Source organism: Podarcis raffonei, chromosome 12 (assembly GCF_027172205.1).
Source record: "Podarcis raffonei isolate rPodRaf1 chromosome 12, rPodRaf1.pri, whole genome shotgun sequence".
NCBI classification, from domain to species: domain Eukaryota; kingdom Metazoa; phylum Chordata; class Lepidosauria; order Squamata; family Lacertidae; genus Podarcis; species Podarcis raffonei.
Window position 1 is genome coordinate 48731411 of NC_070613.1, and position 26760 is coordinate 48758170.

At 43.6% G+C, this 26760-nt stretch overlaps 1 protein-coding gene across 15 annotated transcripts in view; it reads left to right on the forward strand.

The window, feature by feature from the left end:
- The window catches only part of TRAK1 (trafficking kinesin protein 1), a 140992-nt gene extending 114457 nt beyond the window's left edge, over positions 1-26535 (forward strand). For 6 of the 15 annotated variants that reach the window (XM_053359598.1, XM_053359600.1, XM_053359597.1 and 3 more), the window contains 4 exons: positions 24-340; positions 7485-7814; positions 15555-15657; positions 23568-26535. In XM_053359598.1, the coding sequence (XP_053215573.1) occupies positions 24-340; positions 7485-7814; positions 15555-15657; positions 23568-24366 (1549 nt within the window). In that variant the 3' untranslated portion in view covers positions 24367-26535. Of the gene's footprint in view, positions 1-23; positions 341-7484; positions 7815-10849; positions 10922-15554; positions 15658-18141; positions 18230-23567 lie in introns of those variants that run through there. The other 9 variants (XM_053359609.1, XM_053359610.1, XM_053359601.1 and 6 more) reach the window with 6 other exon arrangements.
- The last annotated feature ends 225 nt before the right edge of the window (positions 26536-26760 follow it).

Consider the following 26760-nt stretch of genomic DNA (forward strand, 5'->3'; position numbering starts at 1 on the left):
AGTGTGTTTTGTCCTTGTTTTAGAAATGAAGAAAAGAACAAAAAACCTGGAACCCCAGGAACCCCTGGCTCTAGCGACTTGGAAACGGCACTTCGAAGGCTGTCTCTTCGGAGAGAGAACTACCTGTCCGAGAGGAGGTTCTTTGAAGAAGAGCAGGAAAGGAAGCTGAGAGAACTGGCCGAGAAGGGTGAACTCCACAGTGGCTCCATCACTCCAACGGAGAGTATCATGTCGTTGGGAACTCACTCCAGGTTTTCCGAATTTACTGGCTATTCAGGAATGTCCATCAGCAGTCGCTCTTACCTCCCAGAGAAGCTTCAGATTGTGAAGCCCTTAGAAGGTGATAACAAAGCGCCTAGGCCTTTATCTGTTCTCCTTAGTGACTTTCTATGGTCTCTTCTCCATCAGCAGGAAGCGGGAAATCTTTGTAACACATACTCATTTTACTTTAGAGACAGCCATCCACGTTGCTTGTTTAAACTCTTCTGAGAAAAAGATTTCATTGCCTTTGAGTAAGCAATCTCTGGAGTAAGTGTGTTGTGTACACTCTAACATATTTCAGTAGTATATTTTTATAGTTCAGTAAATGGCATTTGAATTCCTAGTTTCATTCACATATTTGTAGAACACTGCAGAGTGGGGGAAGTAGCACTGATATGGAGAAGACCTGTAGAGACGTGTGGTGATTCATTAAACTGCAACTTGTAGAAGACCATTTCTTTTCTTTACATTCTGTGCAAGCTACTCAATTACTTGCTATGGTTGTCCTACGAGTAGGTGTCTAGGCAACAGTTCCAAATCACTTGCATAGTGGCACCTTGGTTCTCAAACTTAATCTGTTCCAGAAGTCCCTTCCAAAACCAAAGCATTCCAAATCCAAGGTGTGCTTTGCCATAGAAAGTAATGCAAAACAGATGAAGCCATTCCGGACTTTTAAAAACAACCCCTAAAACAACAATTTAACATGAATTTTACTATCTAACAAGACCATTGATCCATAAAATGACAGCAATAATTAATGTACTGTACTATAAAATAAGGACGCGGGTGGCGCTGTGGGTTAAAGCCTCAGTGCCTAGGACTTGCCGATCGAAAGGTCGGCAGTTCGAATCCCCGCGGCGGGGTGCGCTCCCGTCGTTCGGTCCCAGCGCCTGCCAACCTAGCAGTTCGAAAGCGCCCCCGGGTGCAAGTAGATAAATAGGGACCGCTTACCAGCGGGAAGGTAAACGGCGTTCCGTGTGCTGCGCTGGCTTGCCAGATGCAGCTTGTCACGCTGGCCACGTGACCCGGAAGTGTCTGCGGACAGCGCTGGCTCCCGGCCTATAGAGTGAGATGAGCGCACAACCCTAGAGTCTGGCAAGACTGGCCCGTACGGGCAGGGGTACCTTTACCCTTACTATAAAATAAGCAAGACAGTATTGTAGATGATAAAAATTAAAATGATTTCCCCCCCTTACTTGCACTGATGATAGTCCTTGTTTGAATGGGGGGCTTTTATCCATTTCTGCAGTCACACAATCAATCAATCAATCAATCAATCAGTAAGTAGTTGAACTGGGTTCCACACAGTCACAAAAGCAAATGAACCGAAAAAGCCTCAAAAACAAAAATGCAAAATAAATAGCAAAAACAAAAGCGCCAGACTTAATCCGCTCCGGAAGTCCATTTGACTTCTGAAATGTTCAAAAACTCTGATTGGTGCAGGCGCCCTGGAAACAATAGCTGACAACCACATTGGATGTTTAGCTTCTGAAAAAACATTCAAAAACCGGAACACTTACTTCCGGGTTTTCAGTGTTTGAGAACCAAGGTACCACTGTATCTGAGTTGCTTTGCTGCCTTCAGAGTGGCTGTTACAAACGAATCTCACAGCATTTGTCAGGCTAAACTCAGGACTAGGATGTCAGTATCCTTTCAATTCAAGGCATTGAGAGACGTTTATATTGCAGTCTGGTATAAATTTAAGTCCCACTTAAATGAAGGTCACACAGAAATGCTTAGTTGTATATTTGAATTACAGTCATGGGGTTTCTAACTTAAGTAAAGCTGGTCATTACTTGTTTTCGTTTTTTAATGCACAAGCTATTTCAGGTCGATAGCAATATCAATCTTATTTTGACCAGCCTGACAACATAGAACATGTTACTATGTTTCATTTTTATGTGAGTAAATTATTTTTGTGTGTGTGCATAAAAGTAGCATGTGCTTCCAGCTCAAATAAGTCAAGAAAGAAATACCCTCTGTAGCTTTCTTAAGATGCCCACATAAAATTCTTAAATCTCTCCAGACAACCAACCGTCATTTTTACTGGTTCTTATCATTGTAATAGGTTTCTGTCATCCACTTATCTCTCTGCTTTCTTCTTCAATAAACTTTCAGTCTCCATTTTCTCTGTCTCTCTTGATTTTTCACTTTATTTCCACCCCCCTTTGTGTATTGAACCTTTTCTTCTTCTTCTTCTTCTTCTTCTTCTTGTATAGATCATTCATATTACTGGCCATCTTTCACATTTAAAAAATATTTACCATGCATTCATTGTTGAGAAGTGAATCAAGCCCTTATAATTTTTAAAAGAACATTCATTTTGGGAGGAAATGATATTGAAATTTGCAAGAGAAGAAGGGAAAGTAATTTGGAACAAACACGTACCTTTTCTCACCCAACTGCAATTCATTGCACTTTGCACAGTTTCCTTTTATTACTTTTCACTCTTGTCAGTTTCTTAAGGAAATACTTACAGCAGCAAACAAAAGCAAATTCAGTGAGGGGTGTTTTTGTTTTTTTAATTTTTTATTAGTGGTAGTGGATTATTTAGTTCCATTTCCATTATAGGTAAAAATCCCTGTCAGGGACCACTGCATATTCCTGCATTATAGAGGATTGGACTTGATGATCCTAAGGCTCTCTTCCAATCATGATTCTATGAGAGAAGTTTTCATTATTTTAACATTTTTAATATTGTCTTTTAAACATGCTTCCTCAATCCCACCATCATCTCCAAAAGCCATGCATAATTGTTTTTTTTATAATATTAGTTAACTGCAGGCACTATATAATGAAGTCAATAGAAAGGTACCTATCAGTCCAGTGATCATTATATACTTATCCAAATATTTATTTATAAATTATGAAACTGGGTTGTATATTTATAGACATGGAATAAATATTAGGCTCTCAGTTGCCACAGCCCCATACGTGGGAAAACGCCAAGTTTCTCTCTGTGCAATTCCTGTTCAAGTGAATGTTCTGCATGCAACTCTGATTTTTTTCCCTCCACCATTGTCTCACTGTCTCAAAACAAAAAACTGGACTGACACTTGAATGAGAATGACATGCTTGGGAAACTGTTTATGGGCCCCTCCAACTCTCTGAAACCCATATAATACCATCTAAAAAGTTTGTACAACAAGGCTTGCAAAAGTAAGGGAATAATGCTGCCCTTACTTTAGCAGTGTTTGCCAGCTGATGCCATAACTCTGGTGTCAAATATAACAGCTTAAGTTCCGTAGCCATTAGTGATCTTTGCGATGACTCTCCTGGTCCTTGACGAGCAATGCTGAAGAAACTAGAGTTGCCATTAAAGCATCAGAAACATATTATAGAAAGTACCCGTCATTCACGTATATGTTTGAACATGGGATTATGTAAGCTTGGGTCATCATGTGCTTGGGTCGTTTTGCTAAATTGAGATGGTCACCTGAAAGCCAAAGTTCTGCTGTCAGGTTGCTACCCATGCGACTTTGAATGAAAGACATAATAAAATATCCATTGCGGTTTTCCAATGCCCTCTTAGTTGATTTGTTAATTTTTGTTAATCTTCCCCCCAGCCCGAGTAGATACCTAGCCAAATAAACACACGAGGAATCCAGATGGATTTTGTCTACCATAAAAAGGTAAAGGGACCCCCGACCATTAGGTCCAGTCGCGGAGGACTCTGGGGTTGCGGCGCTCATCCCGCTTTCTTCGCCGAGGGAGCCGGCGTACAGCTTCTGGGTCATGTAGCCAGCATGACTAAGCCACTTCTGGCGAACCAGAGCAGCACACGGAAATACTGTTTACCTTCCCGCTGGAGCGGTACCTATTTATCTACTTGTACTTTGACGTGCTTTCGAACTGCTAGGTTGGCAGGAGCTGGGACCGAGCAACGGGAGCTCACCCCGTTGCAGGGATTAGAACCGCCGACCTTCTGATCGGCAAGCCCTAGGCTCTGTGGTTTAACCCACAGCGCCACCCGCGTCCCTTTTGTCTACCATAGTCTGTTCTAAACAGCATTTCCCTTTCTGAATCTTCTGTGATCTGTTGTGCTTGGAAAGATGGGCCCTGCTTTGAAGATCTTAATAATGAAGCACAAGAATGGTTAGGAATTCTGTTCTGCCTTCCCTTCCTCCTGCATGTGACTCCCTGCCAAAGGACCTTATTTGACTTCCTTATAATGTATCGCAGTAGCAGCAAATTGTCCAGGCGATGAGCATAAGTATCAGGGGACTTCATTCATGGCACCTGCAGCCTCACATGCAATCCTGCACTTTGCTGTCCCTATCCATTGGATTGATCTGCTGTGATTGCCTGCTATGATTGCCAAACCCTCAAACTGATGTTGATTAATAAAAACCTAGCATTGCAATCCTATGCACATCTACTGCAGAGCAAGCCCATTAAGTTCATTGGGACGTGCTCCCAGGTGAGTGTGTATAGGATTGCAACCTTCATTCTGTGTTTCCAGTTTTTCATTTCAAAGGAAAGAGTTTTGTTCCTTTTTAGGGAGAAATAATAATAGCAAAGAACTGTCTTATATAAGAAGTATATAGATTATATAGATTATATAGAAGTATATAGATTAAGGGCTCAAACTGATTGCCAATAGAGATTAGGCGGTTTTCAAAGTTGCAGGTGCACACTGGAATTGTATGGCTTGTCTCATTGGGGTTTTGTTTTTTTAATACTAAGGTAATTTTTATCTCTTTGCCTTCTGCAGCAAAATCTGTGTATTAAAGAGCGGGTAAATGTCTCATAGGACGCGGGTGGCGCTGTGGGTAAAAGCCTCAGCACCTAGGGCTTGCCGATCGAAAGGTCGGCGGTTCGAATCCCTGCGGCGGGGTGCGCTCCCGTTGTGCCTGCCAACCTAGCAGTTCGAAAGCACTCCCGGGTGCAAGTAGATAAATAGGGACCGCTTACTAGCGGGAAGGTAAACGGCGTTTCCGTGTACGGCTCTGGCTCGCCAGAGCAGCGATGTCACGCTGGCGACGTGACCCGGAAGTGTCTCCGGACAGCGCTGGCCCCCGGCCTCTTGAGTGAGATGGGCGCACAACCCTAGAGTCTGTCAAGACTGGCCCGTACGGCAGGGGTACCTTTACCTTTACCTTAAATGTCTTATATTACATGGCCAATGGCTTGAGGAAGCCCAGTAAAATTCTTAAGGTTCCCCGTCTTTTGAATGGCAGATATGCATGCTATGTCCCACGCTGCTTTTGAAACTTTCAAAAGACATTTGAAATGCAAAACCCAAATTTCCCCTTGGGCACACAGACTCACCCGAGTTAGTTAGTTAGTTAGTTAGTTAGTTAGTTAGTTTGTTTAGACCTATATAGGCATCCTTATTGCAAAAAAGTAGCAATCTTTCCCCTTCCTTCTTAAAAATCGAAATAACTGAGACTGCAACCCAACCATGATTACTTGGGAGTAAGCCACATTGACCTTGGCTGGCCTTGCTTCTAAGCAAACATGCGTAAGATTGCACTGTGAATGTATCTAAAGAAGGGCTTTGGAATCTCTGGCTCTCCAGTGTTAATGGACTTCATCTCCCATCAGTCCCAGCCAGCATGACCAGTGGTTAGCAATGATGGGAGTTGTAGTCCAACAGCATCTGGAGACTACACCCCTGGTCTAAAGTATTCAGTGTTATCCTGACTCAAAACAGCTGCATTTGGCTCATGTGGCCGCCCTTTCATTTTTTCTAGTAATATCAACAAATTTATTATCTTTTCTGAGGCCAATTTTAGTAGAATCTGCAGGGTTTCATATAATACAGGGGTTTCAGCTTTTTCCTAATGTGAGGCTACACAGCAGTCACCTTCCCATTTTCCTTAACCAGAATTTTGGCCCCACACTAGAAATTATAATCTTAGTAGAAAATAAAGTACTCGTACTGATATTCTTTATATTGCACATTTCCCCCCCTCACTCAAAATATTTCCAATCCAAGGACAAATCTACAGGTATAGTGGAACATATTTTCTGTGCAAAAAAAAGTTTGTTTGGTAGTCTTGCAAGTAGAAAATGATATTATGGTGTGGATTTTTAAAAGATATTTGTAGAGTTGATGTAGTTTGCACCATTCTGTGTAGCAGTTCTCCTTTTAGCATCTAGTGCTAAATTCTAGAACCCTCTCATAGCACACTGCTCGGCTTCTTTCACAACCCTTCAGCCTTCACAAACTAGTCCAGAAATACTTAATGTTCATACTTTCTGACTATTTCCCAGTATGGGTTTTAGTATGCCATTTCCCCACAAAGGTTCATACTGGTTCCATTTTTATTTTGCTAGGTTATATTACTATTTATTTATTGATGCTTTTAGGTTAAAGGCAAAAAGCCAACCACAAAAACAAGTGGCAAAAAAGAAACAAACAAACCAGAAAGCAAAAAAAGAACAAATTCTAGGTGTTTATTTATTTCAGGCCCAATGCATTTCAGGAAAAATTAATTCCTCAGGGGCACATTTCTAGCACAAGACACTGTAAAATACAGTCATACCTCGGGTTACAGATGCTTCAGGTTGCTCATTTTCCAGTTATGGACGCACCGAAACCCGGAAGCACCGGAACAGGTTACTTCTGGGTTTTGGCGCTTACACATGTTCAGAAACACTAAATTGCGCTTTGCGTATGTGCAGAAGCGCCGAATTGCAACCCGCGTGTGCGCAGATGCGGCGCTGCGGGTTGCGGATGTTGTGGGTTGTGAACATGTCTCCTGCCCAGATCACGTTCGCAACCCGAGCGTCCACTGTAATCTCATAGTGACTCCTGTCCTATAGTGTTGCTTGAATGTGAGGATTACTGCTAGAAACATGCCCCTGCACAAGGTTTGCTCCCTTAAACTTTTGACAGATCAGGAATGCACCTTATTCCTTGCACCTGGAGTTTTTTTTCCTTTTAGGTTATAGGCCTTCATAAATAGGTGCAGACACACACAGTTGGCGTTAATCTTGTTAAAATACCTGAACGACAGCAGTCTCTCCCTTTGGCAAGGGTTTTTGCAAAAACCATTTCTTCACCCACTAGTATTTTTTTATTTTCTTTTAGTTAGTACATAAGCAATACCTTAATATGCACTTTCCTGTTGTTAGTTACCTTACAGAACAAGTTTGAGTTTGGGGAGTTTGAAGCAAGTGAAGATTGAATGTGGCGATGTCCTTAAGCAGCCTAGTTCACAACAGGAAATCCCCAAATGCCCTGACTTTCTGCTGTTGTTTTGTTTCCCCATAAGGTTCTGCCACTTTGCACCACTGGCAACAGCTTGCGCAGCCTCACCTTGGGGGCATCCTTGACCCACGGCCTGGGGTTGTCACTAAGGGCTTCCGGACTCTTGACCTCGACCAGGACGAAGTATACTGCCTTAACGATTTTGAAGAAGACGAGTCAGGTGACATTACATACAAGGGCCTTACTACCTCGCCGTCGATGCATCACACCGAGACCTCAGGTGAGAGGTCACAAGCGCAAGGGACTGTTTCAGACAGCGAGAATCCCCCAAGTCGCTCTCAGGCTTCCCCAGAGGAGATGCAGGAACCGGCGACTGACGATGATGAGGGGTCTGGTGAGGGAACCTCATTAAGTCCAGCACAACTGCCGTGTTTGCAGGATGTCGATTATTGGGCCATTCTCACGTCTCTCCAGAGCAGCATCCGTAGTGTTGCTTCATGTGTAGCTTCTGCACAATCGTGTGCTCAGGAATTAACACGAGACCGTTTCCAAAACGATTGCTTCTAACAAATCATTGATTTTGCTGTACTTTAAAAAAAAAGTGCATGGTTCATTTTTGGTTTTCTTTTTTTGATAAGAGAAGGCTGCTAAATGTGATTCAATTAAGGTCCCGAGAGAAGAGATGTTGGTGTTGCGTGTCTGCATATACATGTGTCCACATGGAAGCTACAGTGTTAAAAAAAACATCATTTTTTGTTGTTGTTAAGCAGGAGTTGGGTTTCAGTGCCTATATTATTTCTCCAGGTTGCTCTTGAAGTGCTGTTTCAAGAGGAAGCAAACAGGACCTAGTGATTGAACACAAGCATAGTCTCATTATTTACCGTATTTTTCTCTCTAAAAGACGCACTTTTTCCCCTTCAAAAATTAAGGGGAAGTGTGTGTGCGTCTTATGGAGCGAATGCAGGCTCCTTGGCTTCAGCGATAGCAACACGAAGCCTCCGAAGCGCAGAGGGAGAGCCCCCCCCCCCCGCGCTCCTTGGCTTCGTGTTGCTTTTGCTGAAGCCGCCTGAAGCCCTCGGAGCACAGCGGGAACTCCTGCTGCGCTCCGGGGGCTTCAGGCAGCTATCCGCAAGCCTTCGGAGTGCAGCAGGAGTTCCCGCTGCGCTCCAAAGGCTTTCGGATAGCCGCCTGAAGCCTGGAGAGCGAGAGAAGTCGGTGCACACCGATCCCTCTTGCTCTCCAGACTTCGCTTCGCTGGAGAGGCGCTGCACAGTTTTCCCTCTCTGCGCAGCGCCCCTTCAGCGAAGCGGGAGGAGAAATGGAAGGGGCTCCGTTTCTCCTGCCGCTTTGCTGAAGGGGTACTGAGCAGAGAGGGGGAGAATTCCCCCCCCCCCCGTTCTCCCCCTCCTATGGTCCAGTGCGTCCTATAGAGCAGGAAATACGGTATGTAGGATTAGGTCCCTCCAGGTCAGTTATTCCTTAGGACTCAACTGAGGGATAGCTCAGTAGAGCATGAGACTCTTACATCTCAGGGTTGTGTGTTTGAGCCCCACATTGGATGAAAGATTCCTACATTGCAGGCGGTTGGACTAGATGATCCTCGTCATCCCTTCCAACTCGGCAATTCTGATTCTAACTACAGTGGTACTTTGGGTTACATACGCTTCAGGTTAGATACGCTTCAGGTTACAGACTCCGCTAACCCAGAAATAGTGCTTCAGGTTAAGAACTTTGCTTCAGGATGAGAACAGAAATTGTGCTCCAGCAGGAGGCCCCATTAGCTAAAGTGGTGCTTCAGGTTAAGAACAGTTTCAGGTTAAGAACGGACCTCCGGAACAAATTAAGTACTTAACCCGAGGTACCACTGTACGTATAATGCTTTTGCACGCTGGTGGGGGCCTCAGTCTGGGTTGGAAGGTTTTTTTAAAAAAAACTTTTCCTAGCATGGCTGTCCTGGCAGCACCCTCAGCTGGTATTTGACGGGGCCAATATTTAAGGAGTCTGGGTTTGGAAGGGGAAATAATTCTGTAGTTCCATGACTGGGTTTCTCACCACTTTCCTGTCCTAAAACAGGAGAAGGTGCCCCCTTAAGGCACTTTGCAGGAGAAAACTGGTGTTGGGCAACTGAATTTTCACGTCTGTGCTGCCATGCCTCTATGCTTACAACATGAACTTTTGGTCCTGTCTGAGAAGATTGATAGTTTTAACTGTTCTGGAATAAAACAGTACTCAGTGCCCTCCCACCAGATGTCAAAGAGAACAACAACTACCAGACTTTTAGAAGACATCTGAAGGCAGCCCTGTTTAGGGAAGCTTTTAATATTTGATGGATTACTGTATTTTAATATTTTGTTGGAAGCCGCCCAGAGTGGCTGGGGAAGCCCAGCCTGATGGGCGGGGGTATAAATAATAAATTATTATTATTATTATTATTATTATTATTATTATTATTATTATTATTATATTTCACAAACCAAAATACATTTTAAATAGGGGAATATTGATGTATCTTGATACTCAGGGAAACCCTTCAGTTCTGGAGCTTATATAATTAGCTGAAATAATAATCATGTTGTGGCCTTAAGCCATAAAATTATTGGGTGGGTGAGTGAGTGTGTAGTTCAGTGCACAGCGCTTTTCAGAATCGAGTGCTGCTTCCACAGAATGAACATTATTTGCCCAAATATGAAATGTATATCAGAAAGTGTTTGTGTCGGTTGAAGAATATGTGTGACTGCTGCTTTTTAGTTTCCGCGCACACATCGTAGAATCTGAAAGTCCCCAGTCCTTTTCATCAACCCTTGTGTATGCTAATTCAATTGCACTGAGCAGGTGAAGCAGGTGTCGTTTTGCACTGATTCTTCTTGCTGCAAATCTCAGCACATCAGATCTTCCCCCAAATCCTCTGCCTGTGCCCGATGACTTGAGAGGGGGTGTCTCATGACATTGTGAACTTTTAGAGTAGACGGAAGTTTGTACCTGCTTCAGATTTTGGAGCGGCACTTAAGATGACCTTTTGAGATCTTGCGGTTCCTGGAGAACTTGGGGTGTATGTTCTTCTGAGTATCCTAGCCAGGGCAGAAACTCACAAAGAGCGGGAGGTGCTTCTCCCTGGCTAGCGTATCTGTGTAGGCCTGTCCAGAATCTTAATACTACAAAAGCTGGTGTTTCGTTCTCTTCTATGCAACAGCATTGTGATTGTTCTTTTGACAAATGCTTAGCTCTTTATTGTGCTTTGTCTTTCAAATCACAATGGCAAGACCTGATTCTCCTTGGGCTCTTGCCTGTTTTATAGCAGCTGTGTTTCTGACCTTGTAATAAGATGTGTTTTTTGTGGACTGCATAGGATGAAACCTTTGGGTTGTCTTTTTTTCTTTTTGAAAGACTGTTAATTTACAGGAAGCTCACTATTTCCTATTGTGTTCAAAGGACAGAGAATGCTACGGACATGTGAAAAGCTCCGCTGTTGACTGCTGGAGGATGCTGTTTGTCAACCTAGTGGTATATTTGCAGGATCCATCCTTGAGCTCTAGAAATTGATTTCCCTTTGGTTCTCAATGTTACACTCCTCTTACTGGGCTCAATTGCTACTTTTAGCAGCCTTTTCCTATCTTTCTTATTCATTCATAACAATGAGTTTTAATTTAATTTTTATCAGGGCAGTTGGATTTCTTCTAATATAATTCTACGGGAAAACAAAATTGGTGTCTTTTATAAAGTGGATCTTGCGGGGACAACAGTCTCTGCATTTCACAGTTGGAACAATCACCTAATCTAAAACTTGCATTGCTTTGGTCTATTTTAATTTGTCATCTAGTGCTACGCTTCCTGTTTTACTTTAATTTACATCTCAAGTGTTCAAATACTTTTCTCCAAATAACTTTTCCTCTCCATTTTGGTTATTTGAGATTTTCTCCAGCATATTTTAACCTTCTGCTTATTCTCCATGATACACAGAGAATCATGATTGCTAGGCCCAGTCCCTCCTCCCTCCCTCCCTCCCTTATATATTAACTAATTTACCTTGCTTACCCTAATCCCTGAAGCATCAGCATCAGTTCTAGAGGTGATGTAGAGATTTCTTTAAAAAAAACATTGTCCTGAGATCTATGTGTTAACCATTAATAGAATTCATAACACTGTGTGTGATGGGGCAAATCTTGAGTCGCTTTTCACCCGCGTAGACCCCTTCACTTGTCAGGCTGTCTCACTTTCGTCCAGGCAATTCCTCTCTCAGGCAGGGATGGGGAACCTCTGGCCCTTCAGGTGTTTCTGAACTACATTTCCCATCAACCCCAGCCACTGGCTAACAGTAAAGGCTGGTGGGAGTTGTATCCAAACATCTGGAAGGCCAAAGTTTCCCCTCTCCTTCTCCCAAGGCCTGCATAGCTACACATGAGTCTTCTTAGTTGTGTTGTGTGTGCATGCCTCAAGTCATACACTAAATGGTAGTGACAAGAGAAAAGGACCTTGTGCGTTTTCTCAGCCTCTCTAGAAGTTTGGAGTGGCATGTGGATGTGATGTCTCTGTTCAAAACCATGTGTCAAACCGTTGTATATGTCCTTTCACCCTAAACTGTGTGTTTGGGGACGTGTTAAATGTTGAGAGGAGGAGGAAGATCAACAGTCACAGGAAATCTCACTGGCATGTTTTTTTGTGCATGTTTTAACACCACTAACTTACTAAGGCTTGTTTACTGAACCAGAACCTATGCAATCATGAGATCTTTGCTGTCGTAACAAAATGGGTTGTACTTCAAGGAACATTTTGGATGCACGTCCTTTGAATTTCTGAATCGCTTTGCAACAAAGGGACTTAGCCATAAAGTATGTCACGTGGCAGAAGGGGGAGAATTAGCACAGCTCCAGCAGCCTAGGACACAAGGGGTGTGGAAGTGGTATTGGTTAAAATGTGGCGGCACCCTTACGGCTTCTCTGCCACAGCCCATGCTTTCAAGATACCAACAAATACTCTCCTTTTCCCCATTCCTCTCATACATATAAATTCTAAATTGCCTTAATCCTCCTTCCTCGTTTGCCATCTTCTGTTCACGTGGCTGTGTTGAATACATATTTGCTTCCCTAGTCTCAAATTCTGTTCCCATTTTTTTCTTGCATTTGTCCTGCATACTATAAAGACACACACAGGCATGCACATAGCCCTGTACAGCATGGTGTGTATTAATTTTTTCCCCCTCCAGGACTTTAGATGCTCACCCTTAAGCACATTCCCAGTAATTAAAATTACACATTTAAAGTCCTGGGGAAATAGAGATTTTTGTTTGTTTGTTTTTGCCTGATTTTGAAATTACATCAAAGTAGGTGTTGGATGAGTTGGATGACCCTCTCTGGGGAGAGAGAGCATTCATTCCATAGTTAAGATGCCACCACCAAGAAGGTCCTGCCCAGTAGCCACTTTGCCACCTCTCAGATGACAGGGAAAGCCCAAAAAAGACCCTCTGTTGAGGATTTTGGTTTAAAGGCAGGCACATTTGGAGACAAGCAGTTCCTCGAGCGTCCTGATCCCGAGTCATGCACAGCTTTGTTTAAAGGCGAAAAAGAGCTCTTTGGATTGAGCCTGGATTCAAAGTAATATGTCACAGGGGGTGACATAACTGTAATGCTCACTCCAGCTAACAGCCTTGGCCCTGTATTTTGGATTTAATTGCAGTTTCCTAACCATCTTCAAAGGCAGCCCCACAAAAAAATGCACTGCTGTAGTCTAATCTACAAGGAGCATGAATTACTGAGGCCAGGGTGTATTTGTCCAGGGGATTTGACACTTGGCACCCCAGCCTATATTCTGAGGCATGCAATGTAGGAAATAGACCCCTGGAAGATGATATAAACTGCTACTCCACATGGCGGGCCCTTAAGACTTGCAGCTTTCTTTACATCAGCATTCTTCAACCTGTGGTTCTTTGGATTTTGTTGGAACTGCAGCTCCCATCTTCACTGACCATTGGTGGGGATGGTGAGAGTTTTGTCCCGCCACACCTTGAGACCCAAGTTGAAAAAAGGCTACATTGCATTCGTTATGCGCAAGGCTGTTGTAGAGCATCAATCCCAAAAAGCACTCCTTCCATTCACAGAGAAAATTGGACCCGCCAGAGGCTTCCACAAATTGGGGTGGGGGATTTTTTTTCCAGCTCCCTCTGTAGCCCCCTACACCATTTCCCATACTGAAGGTCTACCCATCTTCTGAATAAGATTTTTTGAAGGATCTGTTGAGCTCAGGATATCCCATTTCGTGCATGGAACTTTACTCCTGGAACTCTGGATCCAGCAGAATATCTGTTTAGATTGGATAGTAGAGAACTACACAGTGCTTGCCTCGCTCTCTCACACATCTTTCTAGGCATGACAAAATACAAAGGCATGTTTTTACAATGTATGTGTCAGGGAACTGCCATCAGTGCCGGAGGGAGAGAGCAAGCTCCAGAGGGATTCCAGAGAGTGTCCCGGGAGTGGGAGAGGCAGCCCATTTCTGGGGAAGGAATTCAGCGTAGCACCAGTGGAGAAGGGGGGCAGATGGGGGAAGCGGCGAGGCGGTCCCATGACTCCTTGCCGGGGACCAGCGGGGAGAGGAAGGGTCCTCCGCTGCCTACGCCCTCCTTGCGCAGAAGGCTTCCGCGCAGAGAGAGTAGGAGGAGACTAGGCGTCAAAGAGCTTTTTTGCTGGAAGAAGTTTAAGAAATTCCCACTGACGGATTCTGCCAGCGATTGAGACAGCCACAAGAGAGTGGCTGTCCGGACAGAAAAGGTTCACTTTGGCAACCCAGCCAGGTGTTGGCACCGGCTTACGCACGAGCAACCCCTAGAACCATTACAGTATGTAAGAATACGCATTGTGTTAAAATGTGGACAGGGGTTAAGAGAATCTTAAGCAGTGTGACATACTTCATGGCTAGTTCCAGTTTGCGTTCTACAGATGCACTCCACAGCAATTTCTAAACACAAATTAAGGACGCCTTAAATAAACTAAAAATATTGCTATGATCTAGGGTGCCGGCAACTGTGTCTTGCTGCAGCACTGTAAAATTACGGCAAATATATTTCCCTTTCTGCTTAACATATGGCAATATTTTTATGAATGAATATGACATAATTGCTATCTTGTGCAGCTGCAGATGGTTCTGTCTTTGATGGGGGAGGAGGGGGAAAGGAAATGTCGCAGATGGACAGTAGTGGTTCCAAAATGGTTACACTGGTCTCCGGGCACAAAAAGAAACACACATGTGTTCTGTTATGTACATATTTTAATGTACATAATATTTACTGCTGCCTCTCTACTGGGATCCATTACTGAAACGAAAGATGACGGGATACTTTTGCCCGGATCAATATGGGGGAAGTTGAAATGCGTAATCACTCCGGGCTTTGCTGATTTCTTTCACACGCCACAAAGGTCTTGTCTATCGGCTGGACTTGTTTAAATCTCCTACCGGCGGTGCCTCTTCAGAAAAGGCAAATGTGGAAATGGATATTGAGACCAATTCTTAAAGCTACGGTCGCGGCATGGTTACCACTCCTGCCGTGGCTCCTCTGCCAGCAACTTTGGCAATGTTAGAACAACTAAATCAGTGGGGGAAAGTTGGCAATGTGATTACTGGGGAAATGGCGGCATATTAAGTAACCACATCACTAGCCCCTCTCAAATGATCTTGCTGTTCTGTTTCCCTCCCAGAGTGGAATAGTAATAGTAATAATAATAATAATAATAATAATAATAATAATAATAATAATATTTATACCCTGTCCACCAGGCTGGGTTAATGATAAGCCACCACGAGGGAGGAGCCACCATGCCACTCAGCTGGTCTGTGAGCACATTATATTACTTAAACTTGCTAGGAGAACTGGGCTTCCTAATCCTTAAGGCATCAGAGGCTGTTTTTGAGCCCTAAAGAATACAAGAACCGAAAAGGTGTTAGCTCTGATGATGAACTCTCCTCCTGGAGAGTTTTGTGTTAAAGAAAGTGAATAAAATCCGACGCCTGGTGTATTTCACCTTCCCTGCATCGATCCCACGAGAAGTATCGCATCACTTGTCCATCTGTTTGAGTGCACAGAGCTTTTCTTTTCTCCCCCCTTTTATATATAAATGCAAAGAATGTTCTATTCTTTTTAATGTAGTACATCATCCTGGGAAGTGCATGTCACAAACCAACTCCACCTTCACCTTCACCACCTGCCGCATTCTGCACCCTTCCGATGAGCTCACACGAGTCACTCCAAGGTAAGGCCTTCCAGAGAGCTGTCGTGCTCCCTGGGGCAGGGGAGTGCCTTAGCCTAGAAGGCAAGAGGATTTGGAGAGATGCATATATTTCAAGGTCCGGCACCTTCTAAACTTCCCATCAGATCACATCACCAGCTTGCCTTAAATATAAATGGTAAAGGTAAAGGGACCCCTGACCATTAGGTCCAGTTGTGGCCAACTCTGAGGTTGCGGCGCTCATATCGCTTTAATGGCCAAGGGAGCCAGCGTACAGCTTCCGGGTCATGTGGCCAGCATGACTAAGCCGCTTCTGGCGAACCAGAGCAGCGCACGGAAACGCCGTTTACCTTCCCACCGGAGCGGTACCTATTTATCTACTTGCACTCTGGTGTGCTTTCGAACTGCAAGGTTGGCAGGAGCAGGGACTGAGCAATGGGAGCTCACCCCGTCACGGGGATTCAAACCGCCGACCTTCTGATCGGCAAGTCCTAGGCTCATGGCACTTACTTTTCCAGAATCTTCCAAGTAATCTAGCATGTCTCCCAAGCTGATTGCAGCTCCTGTGGAGAGTAATAATGTCAGTGTCCATGGAAGGAGGACATGATGAAATTAATGTCACTTTGTGCCTCAGAGTCTTTAATAAAGCCAGTGGCTTTACAGTCAAAGAAAGATAACAGTAGTCAAGTCTTCAAATAGTTGAAACTACGCTGGTACCTCAGTTCTTGAACATAATCCATTCCGGAAGCCTGTTCGGCTTCCGAAACGTTCAAAAACCAAGGCAAAGCTTCCGATTGGTTGCAAGAGTTTCTTGCGCTCAGCGGGAGCCACATCACACTTTTGGGTTCCGAAAAGCGTTCGAAAACGGAAGCATTTACTTCTGGGTTTTTGGCGTTCGAGAACCGAAACATATGACAATGGAGGCGTTTGGGAACCGAGGTACCATTGTAGATTACTGTGGCAAAATTGGCATCATCTACAAATCTGAGGAGAAGGATTCCTAACAGTAAGAATTAGCCAGGTGTGAAGTTTTGTTGTTGTTTTTTAAGTACTACAGTTGTCTGTTAAATGTAATTGCACACTAAAAGTCCCTCAAGTTCCTAAAAATTGATATGTCCAAGGGTTTGAAATGAGTTATCATTATCAAAAACTCATGTAATAACAATAGACAGTTGTCCACACAGTTCTTTTGTAGCAGTTTAAATGGCACCGCGACACAAGGTAAAATTAAAGAGTTAATAAATTGATAGATTTTTCTATTCCAAAGTCCCATGGAGACCTGGAATAGAGGCTTCTGAAAGAAAGCATGGCCGGCTGGCTCCACGTTACAAAATGTTGTTGAGCCTTGCTTCATGCAAAAATAAGGCTGGTCTTTTGAATGCCTTAACGAAGAAATTGAAGAAATATTAACACACACCATGATGAAACCTGCCACTGCCCCACCTGTCCTAACAAGTCAGAGGATAGGATGTTAATTCCTTCACATGGACTGTCTTCAGTTTCTGGAATTCCTGCTCTGCCTCACCCTTTTCTTTCCCCAGCCCGCATAAAATTTGCCATTGATCCCATGCTGTGAGGTGCTGCAAAAAGCTACAGAGATAGCTGCAATTCCCTCTCCATCTTCCCTATTGAACTTCTGGCGGAAATCTCTATTGCTTAAGATGTGAATTTTTATTGTGACATTAATTTCATTGCAAAACGCACTTGCTACTTCCCTTAGCATACCCTGAAATCTATACTTTGCTCTCTCTGGTGGCCAGGGTGGCGTGGGGGTCGTCTCTTTTATTTACTGTATTGGCCTGAATATAAGCCGCACCCAAATATAAGCAGCACCTTTAAAATTCAAGGAGGGGGGGAGACAATACTGGAATATAAGCCGCTCCCTTAAAATTCTGCAGGCACTCACACCCGTTCCGTTTTAACGTAGGTCTGTTTCAGCAGCGGTATCATAAAAGCCAATTTTTGTAAGGTTGCAAATTTAAGCAGCACTTTAACTTTTCGCGGTCGGAATTTGAGGGGGGGGGTAAAGGTAAAGGGACCCCTGACCATTAGGTCCAGTCGTGACTGACTCTGGGGTTGCGGCGCTCATCTCGCTTTACTGGCCAAGGGAGCCGGCATACAGCTTCCAGGTCATGTGGCCAGCATGACTAAGCCACTTCTGGCAAACCAGAGCAGCGCACAGAAATGCCGTTTACCTTCCCGCCAGAGCGGTACCTATTTATCTTCTTGCACTTTGACGTGCTTTCAAACTGCTAGGTTGGCAGGAGCTGGGACCGAACAACGGGAGCTCACCCCGTCATGGGGATTCGAACCGCCAGCCTTCCAATCAGCAAGCCCTAGGCTCTGTGGTTTAACCCACAGCGCCACCCACGTCCCGGGGGTGGGGAGTGAGGCTTATATTCAGGCCAATACGGTACTTCGACATTCACTGTGGATTCAGAACCAAAGTGCTACCAATGGAAGGGGTTGGAGTAGTGGAGCTCCTTAAACTCTGATGCTTCTTCACAGGTCATGTGAGGAAGACGATGAGACTGCTTTATGTCACCTTGTGCTGAGAGGAGATGTAGGGCACACAATATGACCAGCGTGGCAGGGGGTGAGCAGCGCTGCCAGCAGCCTCCCTGCTGGCAGAGTCCTGTAGAAGGAATGTTAGTGTTTTATGGCACCAGCTAACTCAAAGACTTCTGCTCAGTCCCACCTCCCTCTTTCCATTCTAACCTAACATCCTAACACAAGGTGGCATTCTAACCAAAACACTCTAAGTTCCATATAGTGAAGTGCTGGTTTTAACACTGATTTGAAAGCACAGTTACTCTCTTTTTTTGGTCTTTGTTTTCAGGACACATTTTGAATACCCTGCCTTCCTCCCTCTAACAAGGCCCTGCTGTTGTTAGCATAGGGACGATTACCAATTTAGGAAACATCTGGCACCCTCCCTTGTCATTGCCTTGTTGGTCAACTTTAGCATAGGGACGCTTGTTGCAATAATAATAATAATAATAATAATAATAATAATAATAATAATAATTTATACCCTGCCTATCTGCCTGGGTTTCCCTAGCCACTCTGGGCAACTCCCAAAATAATAATAATAATAATAATAATAATAATAATAATAATAATAATAGTGATAAAATATTAAACATTAAAAACTTCCCTAAACATGGCTGCCTTCAGATGTCTCCTAAAAGTCAGATAGTTTATTTCCTTGACATCTGATGGGAGGGCGTTCCACAGGGCAGGTGCCACTACCAAGAAGGCCCTCTGCCTGGTTCCCTGTAGCTTTGCTTCTTGCAGGGAGGGAACTGCCAGAAGGCCCTTGGTGCTGGACCTCAGTGCCCGGGCTTAACGATGGGGGTGGAGACGCTCCTTCAGGTACACTGGACCGAGGCCATTTAGGGCTTTAAAGGTCAGCACCAACACTTTGAATTATGCTTGGAAATGTACTGGGAGCCAATGTAGGTCTTTCAGGGCCAGTGTTATATGGCCTCTGAAAGGTACCTTTTGTTGTTCGTGCAGCAACCTCAGCTTATTTGATGCTGTGGAGAAGAATGCAGGTAGACATTCCAGGGCCTGGTCCCAAGGAGTTTGCAGTTGAGAGTAGTTAGCGATTTATCTCGGGGAGTGTAGTGATTGACGGAAGTACAGGAAATAAAAAATGTGTTAAAACTATATAAATATTTACTGGGAGGGAATGTTTATGCACCTGCCTTAAAATTAAGCCTTTGCTAAATCTGATATGTTTGGTAGCTCCTGCTCCAGGACTTGAGCGCTAGTGAATCTGACATAAATGCCCCTTGCACAGGCAATATGAGTATAGTAACCTACTCTTAAGTAGTCATTCTTAAAGATTTTGAGAACAGGCTACTCTTGGCAAAGGTCAGAGAGAGTAAGATTCAGCGCAGATGCCCAGCAACTCTAATGGAGGTATCAAAATGAACTTCTTTCCCAAGTTTATTTTACAAGCCATTCCCAGCACCTAGTTATCATATATATTGTTTGATCAGGAAGACTAATCCATAAATCCATTTTGGGGTAGAAAAGACAAGGGTAAAGGCTGCAGCCATTTACAGATACTATACAGAAAAGGACCTTTTTTATCCCAGATTTGATGTGATACTCCCTTTTAAATTAAATTTTTATTCATGAAACAAAGTAAACCAGGATTTCCTGGAATACTAGAACACAGTCAGCTCTCTTTTGTGAATCTTATACAGCATCACATGCCCAAGAGTTTTTGCAAGTTCCTTATTTGAAAATAGAATGGGATGGTTACCTCCAGGCTCCATAGTAACTCACTTAGGTTCTGTTGCTTCCTCCTTTATGTAAAAGAACCTGCCTGCTCCTTCCGAGTGTGGGATTATGTGGAAGCTATCATGTTTCCCTTCCGGTTAACTGCTGCAGAACTGCTCCAGTCTACCTGCCAGCCCTAGCCTAGGACTAATATCAAGGAGTATTTTAAGCCTGGAATGAGTGAGAATGGACCAGCTTCTCCGTTAGCGCTAGAGCTTGTAAGCAGATTTTGTTAAACGTTCCTTCTACACAAAGGACTGATTCAAGAGCCACAAGAACAGCAGGCAGCCACCTATAAGTCGCTAAACCTAGGGCAAGATCATAGGCAATGTCTATAAAAAGAAACATTTGTGCGTGCGCACATACTCACTGTTGCACACACATGTTTGTATTTTTCATGTGCAATGCTTTCACATGTGACAAAACATTTCCCCAGGGCTGCAGCAGTTTGCAGTGACTTGTTGTGACATTCACTTGTTGAGAGCACCTAGCACAGGCACAGGCATCCTTTGGCCCTCCAGATGTTTTGGACTACAATTCCCATCATCCTGGACCACTGGTCCTGTTAGCTAGGGATCATGCGAGTTGTAGGCCAAAACATCTGGAGGGCCGAAGGTTGCCTATGCCTGACCTAGCACAAAGGAATGCTGGTTTCCTGTTCACCTGAGGGGGAAATGTAATATTTTCTGCCACTTTTCCCCTGTATGAGTACGATATGGTGGTGACATGAGTTCATTCCACCCCAGCTGCCATGTCAAACAAGCCATGTGGATAATTGTCCCTTAGCGCTCTTAACCAAGTTGGTTGGCTGTTATCAAACAACTGGAATTACAGCTGCACTCCACAAGAGGGCATATTTGCTATGCAGCAGGGAGCAGGCTGCTGTGATGACTAAGTTCTGTGTACTCTCAAGTTCTGTGTACTCTCTTTGCGTTCTCCCGAGGCAGCTTCTCATGACAATATTATTATTATTATTATTATTATTATTATTATTATTATTAGGGAGGGAAGAATACACATAGGTGCATATGTTGAACTGGCTTCATGAATTGTTCAACACACAGCCCAATCAACGTGACTTTTCGGGTATGTCGACATGTATCACATGCAGTGATAAGGACATGTCCCTGAATGTTCATAAAGTGTGCTTTAACTACACCATAATTTCAGTTATGGCCCCATAGCAGCCGGTGCATGGGATTACACCTCAAATAAATGTTCTTCTAGCTCCTTCACAAGCCTCCCACACCAGTTTTCAATGGCAGAATTATAACAGGGTAGAATTATTACTTTTTTTACAAGACCCTCTTTAACCCATGCCGAAACAGCAGCTGTTTGAGTCAGTCCCACGACAATCTGCTCACACTGGTCTTATAGCTCCCAAAATGAATTCTCACCAATATACTTTGTATCAACAAAGTGTACTGGTTTTGTTTTTATAAGGCCCCCCTCCCCAATTTTATATTTGCTCCAAACTGAAACTCAGTCCGCGGGAATACAGCTATTGATTTCAGTGGCGGTTTTGTAGCGAGTATTCATGGCAGAGATTTATGTAGTGGGATTTGTGAACGTCATAATTCATGCTCTTCTGCACAGTTTCTCTTCCCATCACTGTAATCAGAATGTCTTGATAATAGGTAAAGGTAAAGGTACCCCTGCCCGTACGGGCCAGTCGTGTCCGACTCTAGAGTTGTGCGCCCATCTCACTTAAGAGGCCGGGGGCCAGCGCTGTCCGGAGACACTTCCGGGTCACGTGGCCGGCGTGACAAAGCTGCTCTGGCGAGCCAGCACCAGCGCAGCACACGGAAACGCCGTTTACCTTCCCGCTATAAAGTGGTACCTATTTATTTACTTGCACTTAAAGGTGCTTTCGAACTGCTATGTGGGCAGGAGCTGGGACCGAAAGACGGGAGCTCACCCTGCCACGGGGATTTGAACCGCCGACCATGCGATCGGCAAGCCCTAGGCACTGAGGTTTTACCCACAGCGCCACCCGTGTCCCGTCTTGATAATAGAAACCTCATTAAATCTGCCCTTGTTAGAGGAAGAAGCAGCTATTGTAACTTGCAAAAATTGACCAAGCATCTAGGTAAAGCCGCATGCATTTTTAGTGTGCATATTGCCTGCTCTGCATCATTTCATGGGAATGGCGTTTGATGGCTATTTTCTGACCTGTTGTTCAGAGTTTACCTGGTAGGATCAGAAGGTAGAATAAAATAAAACAACTAATCAGCAGTTGATCAAACGATTGCATGGTGTGTGTGAGAAGCTGTGAGTTTGCAACCTCCCCTAAAAATAACCAGACCTCTTTTAGGTGGGTAGGAGCAAAAAAATGTAAGCATTGGTCTCTGTATACATACTTGCTTAGTTGTGGGGTTTCCTTTCGGCTGTGTGTTAAATGGAAATAAGCTGATGAAAGAAATGGATATAATGTTCCTGCCCCATTGAGCATAGAGAAGAAGAAGCCACAATACTAAGGTAGCTTTTGTACATGATCACATTGTCTGGAGTCCCCGCCCCCCCGTTTCCTCAACCATAATATTGCCAATTTGCATAATCTAGAATGTGCATTTGGTTTTATAAGAACTCTGATCTTCTGTATTTCCCAATCCGGAAAGCTGCACAGTAGACTAGGGTTTAGACCAGGGTTTCCCAAACTTGGGTCATTTTGGACTACAATTCCCATCATCCCTGACCACTGGTCCTGCTAACTAGGGCTGATGGGAGTTGTAGTCCAAAAAGAGCTAGAGAGCCAAGTTTGGGAAATCTTGTTTTAGACTCACGAGTATGTGGCCTGTTTGCAGGAGCCTTGCATTTAATAACATCTGCTGTAAAATAATGAATACATTCCTTCCACCATCTTTTTTATTATTTAACAAAACTAATGTACCTCTTGGTTGTAATTGGAGCGTCTTAAGTAGTTTATGAAAAATAAAACAAATTTTAAAACATTAAAATTTTCAGTAGAAGGGAGTTTAGGACAAGCGTTCCTTTTTCATAGCTAGTGATAAAGCATAACTGTATGGAATATGTTCTGTCTGTGTATCTCCCTTAAGTTCTATTGGTACACTTACAAACAGCTGCAATCCTATTATTAGATTGTTAACCGAAGCATTTACTTCTGGGTTTACGGCATTCGAAAACCGAAACATTTGTCAACGGAGGTACCACCGTACAGTCGTCCCTTGGTTTTCGAATAGCTTATTTCTCGAATGTTTTGGCTCCCGAATGCCGCAGATGCCCAAACGTGAGTTTTCCGGTTTGCAAACTATTTTTGGAAGCCGAATGTCCGATGGGGCTTCCGCGGCTTCCGATTGGCTGCAGGAACTTCCTGCAGCCAATCAGAAGGCACGCTTTGGTTTTCGAACGTTTTGGAAGTCGAACGGACTTCCGGAACGGGTTCCGTTCGTCTTCCAAGGTACGACTGTACTCAAATCATTCCTGAGAATGGTGGTTGAGAACTCATTTTTCCTGCGACCTCAGACAAACGTCGTCTCTCTAGCTGACCTTTAATAATCTGAGGCAATTGAATCGGTACCAAGTACATTTTTATATGTGGGTTTATCAAGCGGTGGCAGTTTGAAAGTCAGTATTTTGATGGAGACCTTGACTTGTTTTTCTGTTTCTCTTCTCCCTGCCAGCCTTAACGCAGCACCTACTCCAGCTTGTAGCAGCGTTGGCAATTTGAAAGGCACCCCGGTGGCCACGCCGTGCACCCCTCGGCGCCTGAGTTTGGTCGAATCCTTCACCAACCTCCGGGAGTCTACAACCACCATGAGCACTTCCTTGGGGCTGGTGTGGCTACTCAAAGAGCGTGGGATATCGGCAGCAGTGTATAACCCGCAGAGCTGGGACCGCGCCGGCAGGAGTTCCCTCCTGAGCACCTACGCTCCCAGAATGGCCGTCATTCCTTCCACTCCCCCCAACTCGCCTATGCAGACGCCTTCTTCCTCCCCGCCGTCTTTTGAGTTCAAATGCACCAGCCCCCCGTACGACAACTTCTTGGCTTCCAAGCCGGCCAGTTCCATTCTGAAGGAGGTGCGAGAGAAAAAGAACATCCGCAGCAGTGAGAGCCAAACGGACGTGTCCGTCTCGAACCTCAACCTCGTGGACAAAGTGAAAAAGTTTGGGATTGCCAAAGCGGTGAGCTCAGGGCAGCCGCAAGCCCCTGCGTTGGCGGACGTGCAAGGACCTCTTTTACCCAGGGCACAAAGGCCAATGAAGGCCTTTGCTCCCGGGAGCCTGGTACCAGAAGACCTGGCCTTGGGCGGTCCTTCTGTGACAAGTGCCATTGGGGGTCTTCAGCTGAACAGCGGCATTAGGAGAAACCGAAGTTTTCCAACGATGGTGGGTTCCAGCATGCAGATGAAAGCGCCATCGTCTTTTACTCCTGGCCTGTTGATGGGAGCAAAGCTTCCTAAGCAAACCAGCTTACGGTGAATGGCTTAAGATGCGGCCGAACTTGTAGAGGAGACAACGAAAGCGCTCCTTCTTCAGACAGTTTTTTTTAAAAAAAGAAACAACAACAGATTTTTCTTCTTCCATTTACCATTGAGTTTGACAAATCAAATTTGTGCCTAATGGGGGGTGGGTGGGAAGAGTGTAAACTTTGTACAGGATGTAAATATGTACCAGATGTATTATAAGTGAATCATGACACTGTTTTGACAATTTAACATGCTAACCTTTTGGAAAGGGTGTTTTTGTTTTTCTTTGCACTGAAAAAAAAAGAGCAATCCTTGGATAGAAAAAATAAAAATAAAGAATTCTTAGTTAGCCTAGCTTGATATTGGAACTAGCCTCATCTAGCAAGGGTTACAGATCATTCTTTCCAAACTGTGGGATATCAGCACACATAGTAACTCCTATAAACACAAGAAATTTTTGTAGTTCATCAAAGCAAGTAGATTAGCATCTTGAACATCTTATTCTGCCTTTATGGATGAGAGGGGGAATAGTCAAAGGATCTTTTTTCTTACAAAATAAACTTGAAGTAATAATGTGTTGAGAGTGACTGCTAAGTCTGCTAGGTGCCAGGAAGAAAACACACCTCTACTGCTGCTGTTTCATGTCCTGTGTTAATATTATTTTCAATGCTGCACTGGAATGTGGAAGGAAAAGTGCTTTAAATAGTGTTTTGTTGCAGACACTGAAAATACACACCTCTCAGAAACAAAACGAAATCTTGTATCTTTCTTTCATGAGGAGCCAAAGTCACTGAAAGAGTTGATTGTAGGTATGTTTAAAAGCCTAAATTTAAACAAATGTAGTACAGTATTGCCAAAAGATGTGTCCTTAAGAGAATAATTTCAAAAATAGCTTAGGAAGAGTGGTACAAGTGAAGGATAAATATTTCCATCTATTCTTTACCTCCAGATTTTGAGGTATTTAAAATGACCCAGTGGATCACTTCATAAACAGGGTTAGACCATTGCTATTTTAAGTGACGGTATAATTGTCTTTCATACATATCTGTTTCCATCCGATCCATGTGATAGAGCTACTAGCAAATGGTTTTACATCATCCGCCCTAATACTTTTTGGAAATCTTCAGTATTTGGACTTTTCTTCCCCCAAAGACTTTTCTAATTGTAAGGCTAATTCATTATTTAGTATTACATATTTTTTTAATGGTTCGTTCACACAAATCAGGATCAGACTGGTTTATGATCCTGGCTTGTTCACTAACCATAATGATAAACTAATGAGTTTCCCTAACTTTGGACTTCCCAGGGAGCTCTGGTTAGTTTGAAAGTGGAAGCAGATGTTTCTGACCTTGAGGCTGAGTCCAAGGTTCATTCATGTAACGCTAAATCATAATTTAGCGCTGTAGCATTGCGTCCAAAATGACCCAGTACGTAGAAACTTGAAACAACATCTGGAAAGAACTGAAAACAAACGAGGATCACAAGCCACCATTAAGTTCTTCCGCCAAGAAGATGGCAGCTTGGCCAGAGCATTCTTGTGCAACCTCCATTGGGGTTTTTTTTTGGGGGGGGGTCTTATTCAACAGAACTTCCTGCCCCAGGTCAGGTTTATTTTTGAGCTTATGTTTTGAAGCAGTTGGTGTGCCTAGTTGTGTGCGTGGCTTGTTCTTGACTTGATTTAAAACCAAACCCACTTTATTTATTTATTGCCAGTACCTCACTACATACCGTGCATTGCCGTTGTGCCAGACTGTTACTAAATCATTAGCACTGATAAATATTTGCAGTAGTGGAACTGTGCGGTTGTCGTTTTTTATGAGCGGCAGATGAGCCCGGTTATCTGTTCACGGATTAGCTAGTTGCAATTCTGCTATGAATATTGAGAATGTCAGAGGACAGCAAGAGAGGGGATCATTAGCGAGTGCATGGGCTTCTAGATTTCTATTTATTCTACCGACATTTTAGCACTTCGTCATTGCCTCTACTTGCTGTTTGTCTGTGTGCACTTAATTGCAATTTGCAAGAACATAACTTAAATCTTTTTATCTGAATGTATCTTAAGACAACCAATAAATTAACAATTTTGAATAGGTGAAAAAAAATAAATCACGAATGTATGAGGACCTTTTCGTGTACCAAGAGACCATGAGCTCATTTGTGGAATAAAATGGTAAAAACCCAACGATGAAGTTGAAAGTATTATTATTTACTCTTTTTAAATAAAAGAAGGTGTCTAACCACTGGAAAATCAGGTCACAAGACATTGAAGAATTACACTTCTGTTTTATTCACAATTGAATATCAATAAACCAATAAAGGTGTCTAACCACTGGAAAATCAGGTCACAAGCCATTGAAGAATTACATTTCTATTTTATTCACAATTGAATAAACCAATGAAGGTTACA